This window comes from Scyliorhinus canicula, chromosome 11, assembly GCF_902713615.1.
Source record: "Scyliorhinus canicula chromosome 11, sScyCan1.1, whole genome shotgun sequence".
In the NCBI taxonomy this organism is placed as follows: Eukaryota; Metazoa; Chordata; class Chondrichthyes; order Carcharhiniformes; family Scyliorhinidae; genus Scyliorhinus; species Scyliorhinus canicula.
In genome coordinates this window covers 94,006,069-94,032,916 of record NC_052156.1, presented here as the reverse complement: position 1 = coordinate 94,032,916, position 26,848 = coordinate 94,006,069, and the positions used below count along the sequence as shown (strand labels likewise).

Sequence of the window (26,848 nt, the reverse complement as noted above, 5' to 3'; positions counted from 1 at the left end):
TTGGGTCGTGATTATCTTTCCCTTTGTTTGATTTTTTAAAAATATAATCTTTATTATCACAAGTAGGCTTACATTAACACTGCAATTAAGTTACTGTGAAAAGCCCCCAGTTGCTGCATTCTGGCGTCTGTTCGGGTACACAGAGGGAGAATTCAGAATGTCCAATTCACCTAACAGCACACCTTTCGGGACTTGTGGGAGGAAACCGGAGCACCCGGAGGAAACCCACGCAGACACGGGGAGAACGTGCAGACTCCGCACAGACAGTGACCCAAGCGGAAATAGAACCAGGGACCCTGGAGCTGTGAAGCAATGATGCGACCATCAATTCACACGAAACCAGGAGTAGAAGTAAACTGTGGCTTTAATCAACTAGAACAGTGCCTGCCTGCGACTGATCTGTTAGTGGGAGCCGCCTACAGGGCAACTGCTCTCGTTTGAGTCTTGTGCCATCATATAGCCGCAATCTTACTTTAGAGGCATTTAGTTCTGGATTACCATGTTCAGCATTGTACTTTGCAAAGGTCTGTGAGAGTCACAGGCCTGCACCATAGATATTTATTATTTGATACACTCCTTCTGGGGTCATCGTTAAGCTTTATTTGTAGGTAGCTGGAACTCTCCGTTTATCTCCAACAGTAAGTAAAGTTGCCATAGTCCCAGATGACCAAAGACTGCTTTCCCCTTTGAGGGGGAGAGCTGACTGGTGGTGATTTAACCGGAGGATCACCACACCTCAAGTGTGGGGTAAAGGTGAGGTGAAGCCTTCATGAATAACCTCAGACCGGTATGGGAATTGAACCCACGCTGTTGGCCCTGCTCTGCATCACAAAGCAGTTGTCCAGCCAACTAAGCTAAACCGGCCCCAACCGATATCTCCAATAAACTTGGCGGAACCATCCTGTTATATCGTCTACGGCTCTTTTCAGCCCCATTTGCTGATATCATTCCAGTGGCCTTGTTTTCCTTGGATCTGGTCAAGCTTGGGTATGCGGTTTTGCTTCCAGCAGTTGAAACACTGCTTTACCCGTCTTTTCCTATGTATGCTGTCCTCTGCAGTATTTGCATCCTGCCCTTTGTCTGCAATTGCTCTGCTCTTTTGGCTTGGATTGCCTTTCAGCAAAATACATTTCCTGGTCTGCTCTGCCATATATATTCTTGTGCTGACATTTCAAAACTTCCACATTTTGAGACCGGCCTATCGTTTTCTTCAGCGTCAGTTTCTTATCTTTCAGTAGACTTGCTCTCATCGAGGAGTCTCTCACACCGAGGACCAATCTATCTTTAATCAGATCATCTTATAGCTGCCCGATGATTCTGCCAGTTCATAGTGTCACAAAAGTATCATCATTGAATCCCGACAGAGCAGGAGGAGGCCATTCAACCCATCGAGTCTGCACTAACGCTCTGAAAGAGCACTCTACCTCGGCCCACTGCCCCGCCTTATCCCAATAACACCGCCTAACCTTTGGCCACTGAGGGGAAATTTAACATGGCCAACCCGCACATCTTTGGACTGTGGGAGGAAACCGGAGTACTCGGAGGAAATCCATACAGACACCTGGAGAACATGCAAACTCTACATAATCACCGTAGGCCAAAATTGAACTCGGTCCCCTGGCACTGTGAGGCAGCAGTGCTAAGAAATGTGCCACCGTGCCACCCATATAAAGCAGTTGCATTACTGCATTCACGTACTGTTCACTAGTCTTGCATTCACCCTAAACTCTAGTGTTGAATGTATAACAATCATGTGTAACATTCCCTTGAGTGTTCAAAATGTCCATTCTAGGCTTTTGAAATCTTTGTTGTCTTTTTCATTTGCTCCCCTGTTAGATTTAGAGGTGCTGTACATTTTGCAGCAGTACTTCATCAGCAGTGTTAGAAGTGTGGCTACTCCTATTGTTTCTGGCTTGTTCATTACGTCTGTTGCAATCTTATAATATTGCCATTGGATGTGGAAAAACTACTAATTTTTCCACATTTCACCCTGAATTTCAACTGGCAAGCGGATTGGAAATTTGAGCAAATTTGCACATTCAGTAGTATTGACAGTATTTTTGTATCTTTCTGCCAATTTCCATTTTCATTGTGCCTTTCTGAACTGTGACTTCTCTGTACCTTTTTCCTGGACTCAAAAATCTATTTTTTTACACCATGTTCCATGTATAAGGGCAGCAGCCTTCATCAGTGCCTGGCTCAGTGAGACAGTGAGAGGCTTTATTGAACTGATCAGAAATGGTAGCCAATAGAGTGCCTCATGGCAGAGTCACAAGACTATGGCAAGCCAGGTAGTCATGTAGTCCACCCAGTAAGGTTGCATTTCCAAAACCCAAACAAAGGGTAAATGCAAGGACTGAGAATGGTCCAGGGGTAAATACAAGGAACTGAGAATGGTCCAGGGGTAAATACAGAGACTGTGAATGATACAGTGGGTAAAATAGGGACCGAGAATGGTCCAGGTAAATATAGGGATGAAATGGAATGAAATGAAAATCACTTATTGTCACGAGTAGGCTTCAATGAAGTTACTGTGAAAAGCCCCTAGTCGCCATATTCCGGCGCCTGTTCGGGGAGGCTGGTACGGGAATTGAACCGTGCTGCTGGCCTGCCTTGGTCTGCTTTAAAAGCCAGCGATTTAGCCCAATGTGCTAAACCAGCCCCTAAATATTAAGATGCATGTGGATGTGTATATGTACGTGACTATATACAGAATATGCTAAAATTGACTTATATACATAGGAAGGTGTCGCTAGTGCAGATATAGGGCAGATGAAACGGTAAAAAAAACGATATTTACAGATGTCAAAACGATGAGGTAACAAAATTGTGCAAACATTCAGTCTATAAGTTTAGCCTCTGTGGCTTGCGACGAATTCTGTTGACTGAATGACCATTGGCGGGCGACAAATTTGTGGGGGGGACGACTTACCAGGGGTAAGCCATGGGGTACGGGCCTCTGGCACGGAGTCTGTCCCTGTTGCTCAGAAGGGAAGGGGGGAAAGGAGTAGAACATTAGTAATTGGGGACTCAATAGTCAGGGGCACAGATAGGAGATTTTGTGGGATTTTGTGGGAGCGAGAGAGACTCACGTTTGGTATGTTGCCTCCCAGGTGCAAGGGTACGTGATGTCTCGGATCGTGTTTTCCGGGTCCTTAAGGGGGAGGGGGAGCAGCCCCAAGTCGTAGTCCACATTGGCACTAACGACATAGGTAGGAAAGGGGACAAGGATGTCAGGCAGGCCTTTAGGGAGCTAGGATGGAAGCTCAGAGCGAGAACAAACAGAGTTGTTATCTCTGGGTTGTTGCCCGTGCCACGTGATAGTGAGATGAGGAATAGGGAGAGAGAGCAATTAAACACGTGGCTACAGGGATGGTGCAGGCGGGAGGGATTCAGATTTCTGGATAACTGGGGCTCTTTCTGGGGAAGGTGGGACCTCTATAGACAGGATGGTCTACATCTGAACCTGAGGGGCACCAATATCCTGGGGGGGAGATTTGTTAGTGCTCTTTGGGGGGGTTTAAACTAATTCAGCAGGGGCATGGGAACCTGGATTGTAGTTTTGGGGTACGGGAGATTGAGAGTATAGAGGTCAGGAGCACAGATTTGACTTCGCAGGAGGGTGCCAGTGTTCAGGTAGGTGGTTTGAAGTGTGTCTACTTCAATGCCAGGAGTATACGAAATAAGGTTGGGGAACTGGCAGCATGGGTTGGTACCTGGGACTTCGATGTTGTGGCCATTTCAGAGACATGGATAGAGCAGGGACAGGAATGGTTGTTGCAGGTTCCGGGGTTTAGGTGTTTTAGTAAGCTCAGAGAAGGGGGCAAAAGAGGGGGAGGTGTGGCGCTGCTAGTCAAGGACAGTATTACGGTGGCGGAAAGGATGCTAGATGGGGACTCTTCTTCCGAGGTAGTATGGGCTGAGGTTAGAAACAGGAAAGGAGAGGTCACCCTGTTGGGAGTTTTCTATAGGCCACCTAATAGTTCTAGGGATGTAGAGGAAAGGATGGCGAAGATGATTCTGGAAAAGAGCGAAAGTAACAGGGTAGTTGTTATGGGAGACTTTAACTTTCCAAATATTGACTGGAAAAGATATAGTTCGAGTACATTAGATGGGTCATTCTTTGTACAATGTGTGCAGGAGGGTTTCCTGACACAATATGTTGACAGGCCAACAAGAGGCGAGGCCACATTGGATTTGGTTTTGGGTAATGAACCAGGCCAGGTGTTAGATCTGGAGGTAGGTGAGCACTTTGGAAACAGTGACCACAATTCGGTGACCTTTACGTTAGTGATGGAAAGGGATAAGTATACTCCGCAGGGCAAGAGTTATAGCTGGGGGAAGGGCAATTATGATGCCATTAGACATGACTTAGGATGTGTTGGTTGGAGAAGTAGGCTGCAAGGGTTGGGCACACTGGATATGTGGAGCTTGTTCAAGGAACAGCTATTGCATGTTCTTGATAAGTACGTACCAGTCAGGCAGGGAGGAAGGGGTCGAGCGAGGGAACCGTGGTTTACCAAAGAAGTGGAATCTCTTGTTAAGAGGAAGAAGGAGGCCTATGTGAAGATGAGGCATGAAGTTTCAGTTGGGGCGCTTGATAGTTACAAGGAAGCGAGGAAGGATCTAAAGAGAGAGCTGAGACGAGCAAGGAGGGGACATGAGAAGTCTTTGGCAGGTAGGATCAAGGAAAACCCAAAAGCTTTCTATAGGTATGTCAGGAATAAAAGAATGACTAGGGTAAGAGTAGGGCCAGTCAAGGACAGTGGTGGGAAGTTGTGTGTGGAGGCTGAGGAGATAAGCGAGATACTAAATGAATACTTTTCGTCAGTATTCACTCAAGAAAAAGATAATATTGTGGAGGAGAATGCTGAGACCCAGGCTATTAGAATAGATGGCATTGAGGTGCGTAGGGAAGAAGTGTTGGCAATTCTGGACAAGGTGAAAATAGATAAGTCCCCGGGGCCGGATGGGATTTATCCTAGGATTCTCTGGGAAGCCAGGGAAGAGATTGCTGAGCCTTTGGCTTTGATTTTTAGGTCATCATTGGCTACAGGAATAGTGCCAGAGGACTGGAGGATAGCAAATGTGGTCCCTTTGTTCAAGAAGGGGAGTAGAGATAACCCCGGTAACTATAGGCCGGTGAGCCTAACGTCTGTGGTGGGTAAAGTCTTGGAGAGGATTATAAAAGATACGATTTATAATCATCTAGATAGGAATAATATGATTAGGGACAGTCAGCATGGTTTTGTGAAGGGTAGGTCATGCCTCACAAACCTTATCGAGTTCTTTGAGAAGGTGACTGAACAGGTAGACGAGGGTAGAGCAGTTGATGTGGTGTATATGGATTTCAGTAAAGCGTTTGATAAGGTTCCCCACGGTCGGCTATTGCAAAAAATACGAAGGCTGGGGATTGAGGGTGATTTAGAGATGTGGATCAGAAATTGGCTAGTTGAAAGAAGACAGAGAGTGGTAGTTGATGGGAAATGTTCAGAATGGAGTTCAGTTACGAGTGGCGTACCACAAGGATCTGTTCTGGGGCCGTTGCTGTTTGTCATTTTTATAAATGACCTAGAGGAGGGCGCAGAAGGATGGGTGAGTAAATTTGCAGACGACACTAAAGTCGGTGGAGTTGTAGACAGTGCGGAAGGATGTTGCAGGTTACAGAGGGACATAGATAAGCTGCAGAGCTGGGCTGAGAGGTGGCAAATGGAGTTTAATGTGGAGAAGTGTGAGGTGATTCACTTTGGAAAGAATAACAGAAATGTGGAATATTTGGCTAATGGTAAAATTCTTGGCAGTGTGGATGAGCAGAGGGATCTCGGTGTCCATGTACATAGATCCCTGAAAGTTGCCACCCAGGTTGATAGGGTTGTGAAGAAGGCCTATGGTGTGTTGGCCTTTATTGGTAGAGGGATTGAGTTCCGGAGCCATGAGGTCATGTTGCAGTTGTACAAAACTCTAGTACGGCCGCATTTGGAGTATTGCGTACAGTTCTGGTCGCCTCATTATAGGAAGGACGTGGAAGCTTTGGAACGGGTGCAGAGGAGATTTACCAGGATGTTGCCTGGTATGGAGGGAAAATCTTATGAGGAAAGGCTGATGGACTTGAGGTTGTTTTCGTTAGAGAGAAGAAGGTTAAGAGGTGACTTAATAGAGGCATACAAAATGATCAGAGGGTTAGATAGGGTGGACAGCGAGAGCCTTCTCCCGCGGATGGAGGTGGCTAGCACGAGGGGACATAGCCTTAAATTGAGGGGTAATAGATATAGGACAGAGGTCAGAGGTGGGTTTTTACGCAAAGAGTGGTGAGGCCGTGGAATGCCCTACCTGCAACAGTAGTGAACTCGCCAACATTGAGGGCATTTAAAAATTTATTGGATAAGCATATGGATGATAAGGGCATAGTGTAGGTTAGATGGCCTTTAGATTTTTTTCCATGTCGGTGCAACATCGAGGGCCGAAGGGCCTGTACTGCGCTGTATCGTTCTATGTTCTATGTTCTAAATTCTGGTTGACCGAATGAGCACCTGGCCCTTTTGAGTTGGAGGCCATGCTCGTAGATCCTGTGGAATACCTGCTTGAGGCGATCGATGTGTTCTTGAGGAGTTGTGGACCAGATTATGACATCGTCTGCACACACGCGCACCCCCTCGATACCCTCCATCATCTGTTCCATGATGCGGTGAAATACCTCTGAGGCAGAGATGATGCCAAAAGGCATCCGGTTGTAGCAGTAGCGACTGAATGGGGTGTTGAACGTGCACAGCTTGCAACTGGATGCGCCAGAACCCCTTGGAGCCGCCCAGCTTCGTAAAGAATTTGGCATGAGCCATCTCGCTTTGGTATCGGGTAATGTTCCCTCATGATGTTGCGGTTCAAATCTTTGGGGTTGATGCAGATTCGAAGCTCCCCTGCCAGCTTCTTGATGCAGACCATGGAGCTAACCCAGCCCGTTGGTTCCGTGACCTTTGATACGATGCCCTGGTCCTGGAGGTCTTGCTTGAGGCGGTCCTTGAGGGGTGCCGGCACCCGACACGGTGCGTGAACCACAGGGATGGAGTTTGATTTCAGAAGGATTTTGTATCGGTATGGGAGTGTGCCCATACCGTCGAACACACTGTGGTACTGCGCTACGATGTCATCAATTTGAGCCTGGAAGTTTTCATCAGGTGAGGCCGTCGCCTGTCAGGATGACATGGTGTGGACTCGCTGAACCAGGTTCAGGAGTTTGCAGGCCCGAGCACCGAGCAAGGATGCTCTGTCAGGTCCTATGGTCTCAAATCACAGCGTCGCTTTAATTGACTTATTGGACACTCTGAATTGGCATGAGCCACTGGCAGCAATGGCATTGCCATTGTAGTCAAGGAGCTGGCAGGCCGGTGGAAGAATACTTGGTCTGATGCGGATGGTGTCGAGATTGGATTTTGAGATGAGGTTCGCCGATGTGCCTGTGTCCAGCTTGAACCGGATGCGAGCCTTGTTAACTGTGAGGAGAGCACACCACTCGTCATCGGGATCCACGCTGAGGATCGGGAGGTGCTTCACTATCTTGGAGAAAGGCAGTGCATGCTTTGTAATGATGCCCACCCGGTATGGGGATTTGAGGCACTCAGCCTCAGGATCTGTTGGGCTGTCGAGGTCGGAGTCTGGCACGGCCTGCTTTATTGAATGGACGCTTCTGCGCCGTGGCTGGGATCGCTGGATGCTTGGCAGTGGAGCAGATCTGCAAAGGGCTGTGTAGTGGCCAAGCTTGCCACACTGTAGACACCATCGTGATTTTGCCGGACATTGCCGCTTTAAATGGGCGGAGCCACAATTAGGACACGTCATGCCGCCAACGTCAGCACGTTCCGTGCGCCAACGCGCATGCGCAGTGCGGTCGAATGACGTACGCACCTGCGCAGGCTGGTCGTCGGTCTCGCCGTCCCCGCGAATGTGGTGTGCATGCGCAGGGGCCCGGGAAAAGCGCGCAAAATGGCCACTCTCATCGATCTGTTGGTCCTGCATCTGTGCAATAGCTTGTACCCGTTCCGCCTCGTGGGAGGTTTGCTTTGCCGTTTCTGCTACCCTGATGTGGGAGTACTGATTGTTAGCGTGCTCATGGAGAACGCAGGTTTCGATAGCGATGGTGAGGCTGCTTGACTTTTAGGAGCTGCTGGCAAAGGGAATCGGAGTGGACCCCGAAAACGATCTAATCCCGGATCATGGAATCAGTTGTGGAGTCATAGTTACATGACTGTGCAAGGATACGGAGATGGGTCAAAAAGGTTTGAAAAGGTTCATCCTTACCCTGAAGCCTCTGTTGGAAAACGTACCGTTCAAAGCTCTCATTGACCTCAATGTCGCAGTGGCTGTCGAACTTCAGCAGGACTGTTTTAAATTTCGTCTTGTCTTCGCCTTCAGCGAATGTGAGGGAGTTGTAGATGTGGATGGCGTGGTCCCCGGCTGTGGAGTGTATATTATGACATATCCTAGCAACCTACTGCTCCAGCTGTATCCTAGCAACCTACTGCTCTGGCTGTATCCTAGCAACTTGCTGCTCCGGCTGTATCCTAGCAACCTACTGCTCTGGCTGTATCCTAGCAACCTACTGCTCTGGCTGTATCCTTGCAACCTACTGCTCTGGCTGTATCCTAGCAACCTACTGCTCTGGCTGTATTCTAGCAACCTACTGCTCTGGCTGTATCCTTGCAACCTACTGCTCCGGCTGTATCCTAGGAACCTACTGCTCCAGCTGTATCCTAGCAACCCACTGCTCCGGTTGTATCCTAGCAACCTACTGCTCCAGCTGTATCCTAGCAACCTACTGCTCTGGCAGTATCCTAGCAACCTACTGCTCTGGCAGTATCCTAGCAACCTACTGCTCTGGCAGTATCCTAGCAACCTACTGCTCTGGCAGTATCCTAGCAACCTACTGCTCTGGCAGTATACTAGCAACCTACTGCTCCGGCTGTATCCTAGCAACCTACTGCTCCAGCTGTATCCTAGAAACCTACTGCTCCAGCTGTATCCTAGCAACCCACTGCTCCGGTTGTATCCTAGCAACCTACTGCTCCAGCTGTATCCTAGAAACCTACTGCTCCAGCTGTATCCTAGCAACCCACTGCTCCGGTTGTATCCTAGCAACCTACTGCTCTGGCTGTATCCTAGCAACCTACTGCTCTGGCAGTATCCTAGCAACCTACTGCGCTGGTTGTATCCCAGCAACCTACTGCTCTGGTTGTATCCTCGTAACCTACTGCTCTGGCTGTATCCTAGCAACCTACTGCTCTGGCAGTATCCTAGCAACCTACTGCGCTGGTTGTATCCCAGCAACCTACTGCTCTGGTTGTATCCTCGTAACCTACTGCTCTGGCTGTATCCCAGCAACCTACTGCTCGGCTGTATCTGAGAAACCTACTGCTCTGGCTGTATCCCAGCAACCTACTGCTCCAGCTGTATCCTAGCAACCCACTGCTCCGGTTGTATCCTAGCAACCTACTGCTCTGGCTGTATCCTCGTAACCTACTGCTCTGGCTGTACCCCAGCAACCTACTGCTCCGGTTGTATCTGAGAAACCTACTGCTCCGGCTGTATCTTAGCAACCTAATGCTCCAGCTGTAACCAATCCTATCATGCGGCAATGGTGAAAATGAAGCAATACTGAGTCTTTTGTCTGTTTTCATTTTCTGTTGGATGCTAACTATTAATACATTTAAATTTAACAAGATCCTGTTTAAATGTATGCTTCAAGTTATTACTGATTTTAATTGTTTTACAGTGAAAGATTTGGATACTGAAAAGTACTTCCATTTGGTGAGTATCTCTTCCCAATCCATCAGAGCCTATACTGTAGAGTTTGCATGCTGCTGTAGTGATTCTATGCAAGGCTAGCTGAGGGACCACATCCTGATTCAATGCACAATGATTAACTTTCTGGCAAATACAGACAGGAGGATACATAGATATAAAGATACATAGAAGATAGGAGCAGGAGGAGGCCTTTTGGCCCTTCAAGCCTGCTCCGCCATTTATCACGATCATGGCTGATCATCCAACTCAATAGCCTAATTCTGCTTTCTCTCCATAGCCTTTGATCCCATTCACCCCAAGTGCTATATCCAGCCACTTCTTGAATATATTCAAAGTTTTAGCATCAACTACTTCCTGTGGTAATGAATTCCACAGGCTCACCACTCTTAGGGTGAAGAAATGTCTCCTTATCTCTGTCCGAAATGGTTTACCCTGAATCCTCAGACTGTGACCCCTGGTTCTGAACACACCCATCATTGGTAACATCTTCCCTGCATCTACCCTGTCTCATCCTGTTAGAATTTTATAAGTCTCTATGAGATCCCCCCTCATTCTTCTGAACTCCAGCGAGAACAATCCTAATCTAGTCAATCTCTCCTCATATGACAGTCCTGCCATCCCAGGAATCAGTCTGGTAAACATTCACTGCACTCCCTCGAGAGCAAGAACATCCTTCCTCAGAGAAGGAGACCTAAACTGCACACAATACTCCGAATGTGGCCTCACCAAGGCCCTGTACAATTGCAGTAACAATTGTTTCTATACTCGAAACCTCTTCCAATGAAGGCCAACATACCATTTGCCTTCTTTACCGCCTGCTGCACCTGCATGCTTACCTTCAGCGAATGGTGCACAAGGACACCCAGGTCCCGCTGCACACTCTCCTCTCCCAACTTACAACCATTCAGGCAGTAATCTGCCTTCCTGTTTTTGCTTCCAAAATGAATAACCTCACACTTATCCAAATTATACTGCATCTGCCATTGATTTGCCCACTCACCCAACCTGTCCAGATCTTGCTGTAGGATCCCTGCATCCTCGTCACAATTCACCCTCCCACCTAATTTGGTATCATCTGCAAACTTTGAGATATTACATTTTGTTCCCTCATCCAAATCATTAATATATATTGTGAATAGCTGGGGTCCCAGCACCGAACCCTGTGGTACGCCACTGGTTACTGCCTGCCAATTTGAAAAATCCTCACTCTTTTTTCTCTGCCAACCAGTTTTCTATCTATATAGAACATAGAACAGTACAGCACAGAACAGGCCCTTCGGCCCTCGATGCTGTGCTGAGCAATGATCACCCTACTCAAACCCACGTATCCACCCTAAACCCGTAACCCAACAACCCCCTCTTAACCTTACTTTTTAGGACACTACGGGCAATTTAGCATGGCCAATCCACCTAACCCGCACATCTTTGGACTGTGGGAGGAAACCGGAGCACCCGGAGGAAACCCACGCACACACGGGGAGGACATGCAGACTCCGCACAGACAGTGACCCAGCCGGGAACTGAACCTGGGACCCTGGAGCTGTGAAGCATTTATGCTAACCACCATGCTACCGTGCTACCTTAATATATTTCCCCAATCCCATGCACTTTAATTTTGCACAGTAATCTCTTATGCGGGACTTTGTCAGACGCCTTCTGAAAGTCCAAATATACCACATTGTTTGGCTCCCCCTTGTCGACTGTACTGGTTACATCTTCAAAGAATTCCAACAGACTTGTCAAGCATGATTGTCGCTTCATAAATCCATGCTGACTCTGACTGATCCTGCCACTGCTTTCTAAATGTTCCGCTATAAAGTCCTTGATAATGGATTAAAGCATATTCCTCATTACCGATGTTAGGCTTACTGGTCTATAATTCCCTGCTTTCTCTCTACCTCCCTTTTTGAATATCGGAGTGAGGTGAGCTACCCTCCAATCTGCAGGGACAGTTCCAGAGTCTATAGAATCCCGAAAGATGACCACCAATGCATCCACTATTTCCAGAGCCACCTCCTTAAGTACTCTCGGATGCAGATTCTCAGGCCCTGGGGATTTATCCGGCTTCAATCCCATCAGTTTTCCCAGCACCATTTCTCTACTAATGTTGATCTCCCTCAGTTCTTTCCTCTCACTAAACCTTTCATTTTCCAACATTTCTGGGATCTGATTTGTGTCCTGATTTGTGAAGACAGAACCAAAGTATGTATTCAATTGCTCAGCTATTTCTTTGCCCCTTATTATGCATTCCCTTGTTTCTGTCTGAAGAGGGCCTACATTTCTCTTTACCAATCTCTTTCTCTTCACATATCTATGGAAATTGTTAGTGTCAATCTTTATATTCCCTGCAAGCTTCCTTTCGTATTGTACTTTCCGCTCCTTAATCAATCCCTTCGTCCTTCTTTGCTGAATTCTAAACTGCTCCCAATCCTCGGACCTATTATTTTTCTTGGCCAATCTGTATGCTTCTTCCTTGTATTGGATACTATTTCTAATTTCCTTTGTAAGCCATGGATTGGCCCTCTTTCTCCCTTTGTTTTTGTGCCAGGCAGGAATGAACAGTTGCTGTAGTTCCTTCATACGTTCCTCGAATGTTTGCCATTGTCTATCCACTGTCATCCCTTTAAGTAGCTCTCCCCAATCTATCAAGGCCAAATCACGCCTCATATCCTCATAGTTCTCTTTATTAAGATTCAGCACCCTAGTCTCCGAATCAACTACTTCACTCTCCATCTTGATAAAAAAATTCTGTCATGTTATGGTCGCTCATCCCCAAGGGATCTCGTACAGCCAGATTGGCAATGATTCCCTTTTCATTACACAGTACCCAGTCTGAGATCGCCTGCTCTATAGTTGGTTCCTCCACATATTGGTCAAGAAAACCATCCCATATACACTCCAGGAATTCCTCCTCCAGGGTCCCAGCCTCTCTCAAGATACTGACAGATGCTGCTGTCAATGGAACTCTATAACACAAGTATCTGCTCATTATGTGGTTAATTGACTGCTCTTCACTTGGTGAATCATTCTCCCAAACATGTGACTGTCTCAATCCCATACCCATTTGGAGTAATTTTCTGTTCTGGGCAATGAGCTGAACTGTGAAATAGAAAGGTGCCTGGTTCAAATAGTGGAGTTGAGGAACATTGTAATTGCTGAGTAGAGGAAGCTTTGATTGGAATGTAACACGCACAGTGTCAGACCAGATAGAGAGTCCAAGTACCCCCTACTCCCTATCCCTGACTCTCACCCACCCTTCAATCTATCCCAAACCAGGTAGCATTGTGTTAGACTCAACTCTGACCAATCAGAATCTATCCTTTTACCCAACCAGGTACTTCCAAATGATGAACTTGTTGAAACAAAGAGATCTCACAAACATAGCCACCGCAAAAAGGTTCTGCCAGAGATCTACCTGACCAGACTCCTCTCCACCAAGGTACATAGTAATGGTGAAAATTAATCGTAGTGTACAACTCGTAGAGAGCTCAAGCTGCAATGATGATTTCACAAGTGCTCCTGTCCATGCTTATTGCAGTGCCTCTGTGTGTATGTTTGTGTGTATGTTTGTGTGTATCTGTGTATGTATCTGTGTCTTTATCTGTGTGTGTATCTGTATATGTGTATTTATATCTGTGTGTATGTATGTGTCTGTATCTGTGCGCATGTGTCTGTATCGGTGTGTATGTGTGTCTTTGTCGGTGTGTGTGTATCTATGTGTGAGTGTCTTAGAACCTTAGTTAGGCCACACTTGGAGTATCGTGTTCAATTCTGGTCGCCACACTACCAGAAGGATGTGGAGGTTTTAGAGAGGGTGCAGAAGAGATTTACCAGGATGCTGCCTGGTATGGAGGGCATTAGCTACGAGGAGTGGTTGAATAAACTCGGTTTGTTCTCACTGGAAGAACGGAGGTTGAGGGGCGACCTGATAGAGGTCTACAAAATTATGAGGGCATAGACAAAGTGGTAGTCAGAAGCTTTTTCCCAGGGTAGAGGGGCCAATTACTAGAGGGCATAGGTTTAAGGTGCGAGGGGCAAGGTTTAGAGGAGATGTGCGAGGCAAGTTTTTTTACACAGAGGGTTGTGGGTGCTTGGAACTCACTGCTGGAGGAGGTGATGGAAGCAGGGACGATAGTGGCGTTTAAGGGGTATCTTGACAAATACATGAATAGGATGGGAATAGAGGGATATGGACCCAGGAAGTGTAGAAGATTTTAGTTTAGACGAGCAGGATGGTCGGCACGGGCTTGGAGGGCCGAAGGGCCTGTTCCTGTGCTGTACTTTTCTTGTTCTTTGTCTGTATCTGTGTGTGTGTGTGTATGTGTCAGTATCTGTGTGTGTATCTGTGTATGTGTATGTAACTGAGTGTGTGTATCTGTCTGTGTCTATGTATGTGTGTATCTATGTGTGAGTGTATGTGTGTGTATCTGTGCGTGTGCGTCTATGTATGTGTGTCTGTATCTGTGTGTGTGTGTGAGACTGTGTGTATGTATGTGTGTATCTATTTGTGTGTCTGTATATGTCTCTATCTCTGTGTGTGCATGTCTGTATGTGTGTGTATCTGTACGTGTGTGCATGTATATGTGTGTATCTGTGAATGTGTGTAACATGTGTGTCCGTATGTATGTGTCTGTTTGTGTGTATCTCTGTGTGTATCTCTGTATGTGTGTTTGCGTGTGTCTGTGCATCTGTGTGTGTTTGTGTGCATCTGTGTGTGTATTTGCGTGTGCATCTGGTATTTGTATTTGCGGGTGTGTGTGCATCTGTGTGTGTATTTGCACGTGTGTGTGTGCATGTGTATGTTTGTATGTGTGTATCTATTTGTGTGGATATGTGTGTCGGTATGTGTGTGTCTGTGCCTGTCTACCTGCCAGTGTGCCTGTCTGTGTGTCTGGCTGTCTCTCTCGCTTTCTCACACAGCCCATCCTCTCCCTTTATTTCCCTCTGACTGAATCCTTATATCTGTCTGTCTGTGTTCCCGTTCTGTTCGGAGGTTTGAATGTATATATGGGCAGGCAGCAACTATTTTGGGAATTGATAGCATTGGGCTTCATTATATGGGTAACTGTGCATGAGCATTTCCACCACAATCAACAACCTAATACTTCAATAAATTGAAATAAATAGGATTTAAATAAATCTGGAATAAAAAGCTGGTCTCCATAATGTGACCATGAAATGACTAGATTGTTGTAAAAACCCATCTGGTTCACCACTGTCCTTTCGCAACAGCCTTACATAGTCACACTCAAACCAAAACTGGGCATCCATGGGGCATGTGGGCCATCAGCAGCAGAATTGTATCAACCACAATCTGCAACCTCATAGCCCGGCATATTCCCCACTCTACCATTACCACCAAGCCAGGGAATTAACCCTGGTTCAATGAAGAGTGCAGGAGAGCATGCCAGGAGCAACACCAGGCATACCTAAAATGAGGTGTTAACCTGGTGGAGCTGCAACACAGAATTAATGGCAGTTAAACAATTCAACAACCAACATATCAGTTCTAGGCTCTGCCAGGTCTACCATCTTGCTGCAGCTGTACAAAGCCTTGTTGAGACCACACCTGGAGCACTATCTACACTTTTGGTCTACATATCAGAAGTGAAGTGAGACTGTCGCAGCATTTGACCAAGTGTGGCATCAAGGAGCTCTAACAAAACTGCAGTCAATGCAAATCGGAGGACGCTACCTGCTGGTTGGCGTCATACCTGACACAAAGGAAGATGTTTGTGATGGTTGTAGGTCAGTCATCTCAGCTCAGGACATCACTGCAGGATGGTGTCCTAGGCCCAACCATCTTCAGCTGCTTCATCGTAAACTTCCTTCCATCATGAAGGCTCCACCTTCTCAACCTTGCCCCTTGCCTGAGGTGTAGTGATCCTCATGTTAAATCACCACCAGTCAGCTCTCCCCCTCAAAGGGGAAAGCAGCCTATGGTCATCTGGGACTATGGTGACTTTACCTTTTGTCATAAGGTCAGGAGTGGGGATGTTTGCGGATGACTGCACGATCTTCAGCACTATTTGCCACATCTCAGATACCCAAATCTCATGCCCAAATGCAGCAAAACCTAGACAATATCTAGGCTTGGACTGACAAGTAACAAGCACAAGTGCCAGGCAATGACCTACAAGCGAGGACGTAACCACCACCCTTTGACATTCAGTGGCATTACCATAATTGAATCCCCAAGATCAACCTCACGGTAGCATAGTGGTTAGCATCAATGCTTCACAGCTCCAGTGGTCCCAGGTTCGATTCCCGGCTGGGTCACTGTCTGTGTGGAGTCTGCACGTCCTCCCCGTGTGTGCGTGGGTTTCCTCCGGGTGCTCCGGTTTCCTCCCACAGTCCAAAGATGTGCGGGTTAGGTGGATTGGCCATGCTAAATTGCCCGTAGTGTAAGGTTAATGGGGGGATTGTTGGGTTATGGGTATACGGGTTACGTGGGTTTAAGTAGGGTGATCATTGCTCGGCACAACATTGAGGGCCGAAGGGCCTGTTCTGTGCTGTACTGTTCTATGTTCTATGTTCTATCCTGGGGGTTGCCATTGATCAGAAACTGAGCTGGACCAGCCATCTAAGTACAGTGGCTACAAGAGCAGGTCAGTGACTGGGAATCCTACAGCGAGTAACTCACCTCCTGACCCACAAAGCTCGTCCTCCATCTCCAAGGCACAAGTCAGGAGTGTAAGGGAATACTCGCCACCTGCCTGGTTGAGTGCAACTCCAACAACACTCAAGCAGCTCAACACCATCCAGGACAAAGCAGCCCCACTTGATTGTTACCCTTCCACAAACTTTTAAACCCTCCACCACTGATGCACAGTGGAGCTATGAATAGGTCCGTTTATTCATTATCTTTCAGCCCACCCGAACAATCCTAATTGATTCTGTTCCTCTTGCTTGTAGGGCACTCTGCAGAAGTTCCTGGATGATTTATTTCGTGCGGTGCTCAGTATCCACGCAGTGAAACCCCCCTTTGCTGTGAAATATTTCTTTGATTTTCTGGAGGAGCAGGCGGAGAAACGGGGAACCACAGACCCGGATACACTGCACATCTGGAAAACCAACAGGTGAGGCAACAGTTTTCGAGTCGCTCTTGGTGTGTTCTATCACAGTGTGTGAATATCACTGCTGTGTATGATGAAACACCACCTGGACACAACTCAGAATTGTGGACCTCTTTCCCAGGTGATTCTCAGAGACACTCTTTTATGATTCTATTAGATTTCACAGGGAAGCTTTCAGAGCTGTCTGCAGATTGACAATGAGCAAAGTTAGAGATGATATTGTCAGTACTAAAACTGCAACAGACGTTTGTCATGATATACACTCATACACATAATGAGATACAGACAGGCAGTGACAGGCACCCAATACAGCCAATCAACACACAGAACACAACCAATCACCAGGCAGAACACTAGAAGGTGGTCTCCCACTATAAAACACACGAGGCATCAACACTCTGCTCTTTCCACTGGTTACACTGTAGTGACAGTCAGGGTGTATATATCAGTTAGCACCTTCTACACGTGGCTCAGAGCTAGTCTGGTCTAGTTAGTTATAGTAAGCACGCTTAGATTAGTAAAGTGTCAAACCCACAGAGAACTGTGTGCACTGCTTAACAAGTTCAATAAAGCGTATTGAACCAACATCACAGTTTGGAGTCTACTTTCAAGTACAACTGCATCCAGTTGTAGTCCGTGTTACTCCAGGGTGATTAACACGACATGGTGCCAGTAGTCTACTACCTCTAAGTGGTTTACCTCGAGTGATTCCGTGACGACCAGCAAGTGCCTTCCAGCGGCATGGAGAAGATCCAGGCCCCCCCACAGCTACGGATCTCAACGCCAACTGGCGGGTCTTCAAGCAAAGGTTCCTTCTATACATTGAGGCCTCAGACCTCGAGGATGCGTCCGATGCTCCTATCAACTGGGGGGGACCAAGCTATCCAGATTTTCAACTCACTTAATTTTACCGACGGCCAGGACAAGACCAAATTCAAGACCGTTTTAGAGAGGTTTGACAGTCACTATGAAGTCAAAACAAACAAGACCTTTGAGCTCTATATCTTCAGGGTAAGGATGAACCTTTCCAATCCTTTCTAACTCATCACCCTATATTAGCACAATCCTGCAATTATGGTGCAACCGCTGATTCCATGATCAGGAATCAGATTGTGTTTGGGGTGCACTCTGATTCCTTGGGGTAGCAACTCCTCAAAATTAAGCACGTGACCCTGCCAGTCGCAATCGAGACGTGTATAGCGCATGAGCATGCGAGAAATCAGTACTCCCGTTTCAAATCGGCAGAATACGAAGGACTTGCCTCCCATGAGGCAGAGCGTGTACAGGCCATCGCTCGGATGCAGCACCTCAGTATCGATGCAAGCGGCGATTTTGCACACTTTTCCCGGGGCCCCACGCATGCGCAACATGAACGGGAGAACGAAACGGCTGAAAACCAAACTGCACAGGCATGAACGTCGGCTGACCGCACTGCGCATGTGTGACAACGCACGGAGCGTAACGACGTCAACGTCATGACACGACAAACTGCGGCACCACCCACTTAAAGTGGCAATGCCCTGCAAAAGGCAGGCAATGTTTAAATTGCGGGAAGACTGGACAGGTCTGCAGGTCTGCAGCACCAGCCAGGGGCCAGCGATCCCAATTCCAACGCAAGCACGTTCGATGTGTACAGCAAGGTTTACTGGATTCTGATCCTGTTAGCACTACAGATCCAGAGGACGACTGGCTGGAGTCCCCCTATCGTGTGGGCATCATCACAACATGTGAGTATGCCTCCTCAAATTCAGCAAGACGCCTATCTATCCTCAATATGGATTCGGCGGACCAATGGCGTGCTGTCATACACATAAATCAGTGCAGCATCCAGTTCAAGCTGGACGTGGTGCTTCTGCCAATCTCATCTCTCAAGCTGATTTTGACCACATTGAAAAGCAACCCAAAATTCTTCTGCCAGCCTGTCAGTTCCTCGATTAAAATGGCAATGCCATAACTGCACTAGGATCTTGTCATCTATTCGTCTCTAACAAGACCATCAATGCCACACTGCGATTCGAAATCGTCAAGCCTGATAAGGTATCCCTGCTCGGTGCCCATGTATGCAAGCTACTCAACCTCATACAGCGAGTCCATGCCATGTCATCTTCCAACGTGGATCTTCAGGCTGACATTGATGACATCCTTGCTCAATATCCGGATGTGTTTGATGGAATGGGCACTCTGCCATACTGCTACAAGATCCGACTCAGGCCTGATGCCACGCCTGTAATCCATGCACCACGCCGGGTGCCGGCTTCTCTGAAGGAACGTTTAAAGGCACAGCTACAGGAGCTCCAAGACCAGGGCATCATCTCGAAAGTGACGGCACCGACTGACTGGGTCAGCTCAATGGTCTGTGTGAAGATGCCATCAGGAGAGTTGCGGATATGCTTGATCCCAAACATCTTAACCGGAACATAATGCGGGAACACTACCCGATCCCGAAGCGGGAAGAACTGGCCAGTGAGATGGCACACGCCAAATTTTTCATGAAGCGAGATGCATCGTGTGGTTTCTGGCAGATACAACTGGACGAGTCAGCAGGAACCTCTGCACATTCAACACACCATCTGGCAGGTACTGTTATAACCGTATGCCGTTCGGCATTGTCTCAGCCTCTGAAATCGTCCACAGGATAATGAAGCAGATGATGGAGGGCATTGAGGATGTGCATGTCTACGTAGATGATGTAATCATATGGTCCACGACCCCCTAAGGTTTTCTTTAAACCTACGGACACCCATACGCTCCTACACACTGACAGCCATCATCCAAAACACGTTTTTCGTGGACTCATTAAATCGCAATTGTCTAGGTTTTACCGCATTTGTTCGGAAAAATTGGATTTCGAATCGGCAGTGCATACTCTATTCACAGCCTTGCAACACAGAGGATACACAAAACGATTTCTCCGATATGTCAAATCAAACTTTCTAACAGAAATACATAATCCCTCTAAAAAAAACTCTTTCCTCAAAAATACCTTTTGTAATACAGTACAACTGTCAAGGCACACAAATAAACAAACTCATGAAAAAACATTTTGAGAAACTTAAACAGGACATTGTCCCACTAGCCCAATGGGATATAGTCACAGCCTACAAAAGAAACAAAAACTTAAAGGACTTGTTGGTCAGGACCAAATTACCTTTGGAGGTAACTTACAATTGCGGACGTACCAACTGTACAAGCTGTAAATTTTTAAAGATCACATCTACAATCCTCAATCCCAGAACAGGAAAAGTGGCTACGATAAAACAAAAAATAACATGCCAACATAAAAATTTAATCTATGCAATACGATGTAGAACATGTGACATTTTGTACATTGGTGAAACTGGTAATACCTTGCGAACCAGACTCACGGGACATTGAAGTGAAATCCGGACACAGAAAAGACACAAGTTAATTAATAGACATTTTATAGAACATGGCCTTGAAGCATTACAAATAATAGGATTGGAAACAAATGACAAATGGTCAATTCCACAAAGGAAAAGACGTGAAAGATACTGGATCTTAATCCTTAAAACAAAGTCTCCCAATGGACTGAATTAAATAGAAACAAAAAATTAAGAGCCACTTAGGTCCTCCCGCAAGCAGTATGGACTCTCCTATAATCCACACGAACCCTCTAATATAGTAGATTAACCTTTTTTACAGATCTTTCTGCCACCACTCAATCCATTCTAGCACTCTCACAAACCACACTTACCGTTTTAGGAATTATTTTACCCTTAGAAACTCATAATACTATAACTTAAACCTAGTTTACTACTATCCTTTATTAGAAAGATTATTCACTCAATTGAATAAATTAACAGATTTATCTGTATGAATGGCAATGTGTGGGGTGAGCTGGTGTAAGACAGCATTCTTGGGGTACATTAACCCAAAACAGGGTGGTCTCCTCGCGGCAAAGCCTTCCCAGCTACATGCTCAGACATTTAAGCTATCCAGAGAAATCACGGAATGAATATTTTAGTTGAATTGAGTATATTTTTCTTGGGATAATAGTTCTTACGCTCACTCTAAAACTCTAACCCACAACCCTTACACATCTTAATATACCATTTTCCTAACTAAAAGCGAGATGAACAACAGTTAAAAAGGAATGTTAAACAGTTTAATCGTAATCCAAGACCCTTACCTAATAATGTTCTACATGTAAATACAGTCGCATATGCTCCAAGCAACCAACGTTTTTTTTTAAAAGGGGAGATGTCATGATATGCACTCATGGACATAATGAGATACAGACAGGCAGTGACAGACACCCAGTACAGCCAATCAACGCACAGGACAGAACACAACCAATCACCAGGCAGAACACTAGAAGGTGGTCTTCCACTATAAAACACACGAGGCATCAACATTCTGCCTCTTTCCACTGGTGACAACTGTAGTGACAGTCAGGGTGTATATATCAGTTAGCACCTTCTACACGTGGCTCGGAGCTAGTCTGCTCTAGTTAGTTATAGTAAGCACGCTTAGATTAGTAGAGTGTCAAACCCATAGTGAACTGTGTGCACTGCTTAACAAGTTCAATGAAGCGTATTGAACTAAGATCAAAGTTTGGAGTCTACTTTCAAGTACAACTGCATCCAGTTGCAGTCCGTGTTACCGCAGGGTGATTAACACAACAATGCTTTTCTCACTAAATGGAGCAAAGAATTCTTTGCATCTAGGGGCATCCACATCACCTCCCCCCCCCCCCCCCCCCCCCCCCCCCCCCCCCGGCCTCCCGGTCGGTGCTGAATTCCCTGCTCCCCAGGTCCTAGAGGCCCCCTCCCGCAAGCCACTGGAACCTGGAGACTCCACCCCGCCGCTTGGGTCCTGGATCTACTCCCCTCCCACCAGGTCCTGGACTGCCCCCCCCCCCCAACACTTGTTCCTCGAGACCCCCTCACACTAAGTCCTGGCGTGTACTCCTGGTCAGGCGTCGTGCGACACCTTGGGGTCTCCCACAGTCCTGGAGGCTCCCCTCCCCGGGTGCGAGAGGCTCCCATCCCTACACTCCACAGTCCTGGAGTCTCTTCCCCATCCCCCCTCTTGGTGTCACCCCCCAGACCCTGGGTCGTGGAGTCTCCATCTTCCCCCCACCTACCCTGGGTCATTCCCCTCTGTACCTTCGTGTCCAGCAGTCTGCCCCCAGTCAGCTTTGTATTCTATGGATTGATGGGTGATTTCCCCTCTATTTCCAGCTTGCCGCTGCGGTTTTGGGTGAATATCTTGAAAAATCCGCAGTTTGTCTTTGATGTGGAGAAGACTGATCATATGGATGCTTGTCTCTCAGTGATAGCCCAGGCTTTCATCGACGCCTGCTCCATTTCTGACCTCCAACTAGGCAAGGTAAAAACAGCGAATACAATGAGCAATTACAGACTGGAAGCTGACCGAGGAGGAGTATGAGTGGGTTACATAGAGAATAAAGACCCCCGGGAGTGAGTTACAGACTGGGATCTAATCGATGAGTTCTGGGAGGTTTAGATACAGAATAAAGACCCCCGGGAGTGAATTACAGACAGGAATCTACCGAGGAGTTCGGGATGGTTTATATATAGAATAAAGACGCCCGGGAGTGAGTTACAGACTGGAATCTAATCGAGGGGTTCGGGGTGGTTTATATATAGAATAACAGATACCCGGGAGTGAGTTACAGACTGGAATCTAATCGAGGGGTTCGGGGTGGTTATGTATAGAATAAAGACCCCCGAGAGCGAGTAACAGACTGGAATCTACCGAGGAGTTTGGGGTGGTTTATATATAGAATAAAGACCCCCGGGAGCAAATTCCAGACTGGAATCTAATTGAGGGGTTCGGTGTGGTTCCTATATAGAATAAGGATACATGGGAGTGAATTCCAGCCAGGAATCTAATCGAGGAGTTCTGGGTGATTTATATATAGAATAACAGATACCCGGGTGTGAGTTGTAGACTGGAGTCTAATCGATGGGTTTGGGGTGGTTTATATATAGAATAACAGATACCCGGGAGCGAGTTGCAGACTGGAATCTAATCGAGGAGCTCTGGGTGGTTTATATATAGAATAACAGACACCCGGCAGTGAGTTACAGACTGGAATCTAATCGAGGGGTTCGGAGCGGTTTACAAATAGAATAACAGATACCCAGGCGTGAATTACAGACTGGAGTCTAATCGATGGGTTTGGGGTGGTTTATATATAGAATAACAGACACCCGGCAGTGAGTTACAGACTGGAATCTAATCGAAGGGTTCGGAGCGGTTTATAAATAGAATAACAGATACACGCGAGTGAATTACAGACTGGAATCTAATCGTAGGGTTCGGGATGGTTTATATATAGAATAACAGATACCCGGGCGTGAATTACAGACTGGAACCTAATCGAGGGGTTTGGCATGGTTTATATATAGAATAACAGATACCCGGGAGTGAGTTACAGACTGGAATCTAATCGAATGGGTTCGGGCTGGTTTGTATTTAGAATAACAGACACCCGGGAGTGAATTACAGACTGGAATCTAATCGAGGGGTTCGGAGGGGTTTATATACAGAATAACAGATACCCAGGAGTGAATTACAGACTGGAATCTAATGAAGGGGTTCGGGGTGGTTTCTTTATAGAATAACAGATACCCGGGAGTGAGTTACAGACTGGAATCTAATCGATGGGTTTAGGATGGTTTGTATATAGAATAACAGATACCCGGGAGTGAATTACAGGCTGGAAACTAATCGAGGGGCTCGGGGTGGTTTCTTTATAGAATAACAGATACCCGGGAGTCAATTACAGACTGGAAACTAATTGAGGGGTTTAGGGTGGTTTATATATAGAATAACAGACATCCGGCAGTGAATTACAGACAGGAATCTAATGAAGGGGCTCGGGGTGGTTTCTTTATTGAAAAACAGATACCCGGGAGTGAGTTACACCCTGGAAACTAATTGAGAGGTTTAGGGTGGTTTATATATAGAATAACAGATACCCGGGAGTGAGTTACAGACCAGAATCTAATCAAAGCGGTAGATTAGGTTGGTGTTTATTATATTATTGGTGTTGGATCTTTAGCTGGAGTCTGAGTTGACATTTTGTGACTTTCCATCGCAGTGAGAAAGTCCCAAGTATAATTTGAAAGTCCCGAGCTCACCTGATCCCTATATTGACATTTATTTCACTCGCTTGTTGTATGTTCAAAGGGTCTTGAAAGGACAGACTGCAAGACAATATCTGCAGTGAAATTAAATTAACAATATAAGAAAGGACTTGCATTCCTATAGCACCTTTCTCAACCTCAACTTTTGTCTCAAATCTTCACAAGCAAAGAAGTTCTTTAAAGTGTACTTTAAATGTCCGACAGCCAATAGCAAGATCACAAGAGCAGCAATGATTTTTGTGATACAGGTTGAAGAATAAATATTGGTCACAACTCTGCAGATAACTCCCCTGCTCTTCTTGAGTTCCTGAGGACAAATGGGGCCTCAGTTTCATGGCACCTCTGACAGTGTAGCACTCAGTACCACACAAAGGAAATACCCGTTCTTGAGTTTTCTTGTGTGTCCAGGGCTCTCTGTGATCATGACACGCTATCATTTTTTTCACTAGGATTCACCTACAAATAAACTCTTGTATGCCAAGGAAATTCCAGAGTACAAGAAGGCCGTGCAGAAATATTACAGGGAGATCCAGGAGATGATTACATTAAGCGAGCAGGAAATGAATGCTCACCTTGCAGAGGAGTCCCGGGTAAGCACCAAACACAAAGCAAAGAACAGCAACAGAGAGTGGAGAGGGAGCATTATTCCGTGTCTCACCACGTGTTGTATCTGTCTTGGGAGTGTTTGATGCGGACAGTGTAGAGGGAATTAGCAAGTCATGCGACGGTTGTATAGAACCTTGGTAAGGCCCTACTTGGAATATTGCGCACAATTCTGGTTGCCACACTACCAGAAGGGTATGCAGGCTTAGGAGAGGGTGCAGCAGAGGTTTACCAGAATGTTGCCTGGTCTGAAGGGTGTTAGCTATGTGTAGGGGCTGAATAGACTCGGACTGTTTTCATTAGAACGACAGAGGTGGAGAGGTGACCTGAAGAGGTCTACAAGATTCTGAGGGACATGGATAGAGTGGATGGACAGGCATTGTTTCCCAGGGTGGAGGGGTCAGTCACCAGAGGGCATAGGTTTAAGGTCCGGGGGGCAAAGTTTAGAGATGTGCGAGGCAGGTTTTTTACACAGAGGGTGGTGAGTGCCTGGAATGCATTGCCGGGGAGGTTGTGGAAGCAGAAACATTAATGGCATTCAAAAGACATCTTGACAAATACATGGATAGGATGGGTATAGAGGGATACGGCACTGGGAAGTGCTGAGGATTTTGGCCAAGGTTGGTATCATGACTAGTACAGGCTTGGAGGGCCGAAGGGCCTGTTCCTGTGCTGTATTGTTCTTTGTTTGAATACAGAGAAAAACTCCCTCTCCACTGTCCTTGGAATGTTTGATGGGGACAGTGGAGAGGGATTCTAGCCCTGTTCTGTATCTGTCCCGGGAATGTTTGACGGGGACAGTAGAGAGGGATTCTAGCCCTGTTCTGTATCTGTCCCGGGAATGTTTGACGGGGGATGTGTAGAGAGAGCTTGACTCTGAATCTAGCCATGTGCTGTACCTGACCTGGGAATGTTTGTTGGGCGCTGTGTAGGGGGAGCTTTACTCTGAATCTAACCATTCTCAATCTTGCTGAGGTCAATGTTAAATATTGCTTCTCTCCTCTCTGCTGATATGTTTGATGGTGGCGAGCTGAGATTAATGAAGATGAATTGTTCTTTGATGCTCGCTCTGGGACTGAACAAGGCAACAGAAGTTAAAGCATTTTCCTTTTTCTTTTTACAGAAATACCAAAATGAATTTAACACCAATTTTGCGATGGGTGAAATCTACAAATATGCCAAGAGATATCGTAGTCAAGTGAGCCCATTGCTGTGTTTTGTGTTTCTGTCAGTTCACGCAGTGTCTGATCTGGAGAGAAATAAGTAGGAGGAGACAAACCAAGTGACCACACACAGCCATACGCACAGCCATACGCACAGCCATACGCACAGCCATACGCACAGCCATACACACAGCCATACGCACAGCCATACGCACAGCCATACACACAGCCATACACACAGCCATACACACAGCCATACGCACAGCCATACACACAGCCATACACACAGCCATACACACAGCCATACACACACACAGCCATACACACACACCCACTCACTGAAATCCAGCCAGGTACACACACACACACTCACTGAAACCCAGCCAGGTACACACACCCACTCACTGAAATCCAGCCAGGTACACACACACACACTCACTGAAACCTAGCCAGGTACACACACCCACTCACTGAAATCCAGCCAGGTACACACACACCCACTCACTGTATCCAGCCAGGTACACACACCCACTCACTGTATCCAGCCAGGTACACACACACCCACTCACTGTATCCAGCCAGGTACACACATACCCACTCACTGTATCCAGCCAGGTACACACACCCACTCACTGAAATCCAGCCAGGTACACACACCCACTCACTGAAATCCAGCCAGGTACACACACACCCACTCACTGAAATCCAGCCTGGTACACACATACCCACTCACTGAAATCCAGCCAGGTACACCCACCCACTCACTGAAATCCAGCCAGGTACACACACCCACTCACTGAAATCCAGCCAGGTACACACACACACACTCACTGTATCAAGTCAGGTACACACACACCCACTCACTGAAATCCAGCCAGATACACACACACCCACTCACTGAAACCCAGCCAGGTACACACACACCCACTCACTGAAATCCAGCCAGGTACACCCACCCACTCACTGTATCCAGCCAGGTACACACACACCCACTCACTGAAATCCAGCCTGGTACACACACACCAACTCACTGAAATCCAGCCAGGTACACACACACACCCACTCACTGTAT

At 46.7% G+C, this 26,848-nt stretch overlaps 1 protein-coding gene across 1 annotated transcript in view; it reads left to right on the top strand.

The window, feature by feature from the left end:
• Window positions 1–25,880, top strand: part of plxnd1 (plexin D1) — a 185,107-nt gene extending 159,227 nt beyond the window's left edge. The window contains exons 30-35 of the mRNA XM_038812197.1: window positions 9,764–9,798; window positions 13,130–13,234; window positions 16,711–16,874; window positions 22,076–22,223; window positions 24,460–24,600; window positions 25,737–25,880. Coding sequence (XP_038668125.1) covers window positions 9,764–9,798; window positions 13,130–13,234; window positions 16,711–16,874; window positions 22,076–22,223; window positions 24,460–24,600; window positions 25,737–25,880 — 737 coding nt within the window. The remainder of the gene's footprint in view (window positions 1–9,763; window positions 9,799–13,129; window positions 13,235–16,710; window positions 16,875–22,075; window positions 22,224–24,459; window positions 24,601–25,736) is intronic.
• The last annotated feature ends 968 nt before the right edge of the window (window positions 25,881–26,848 follow it).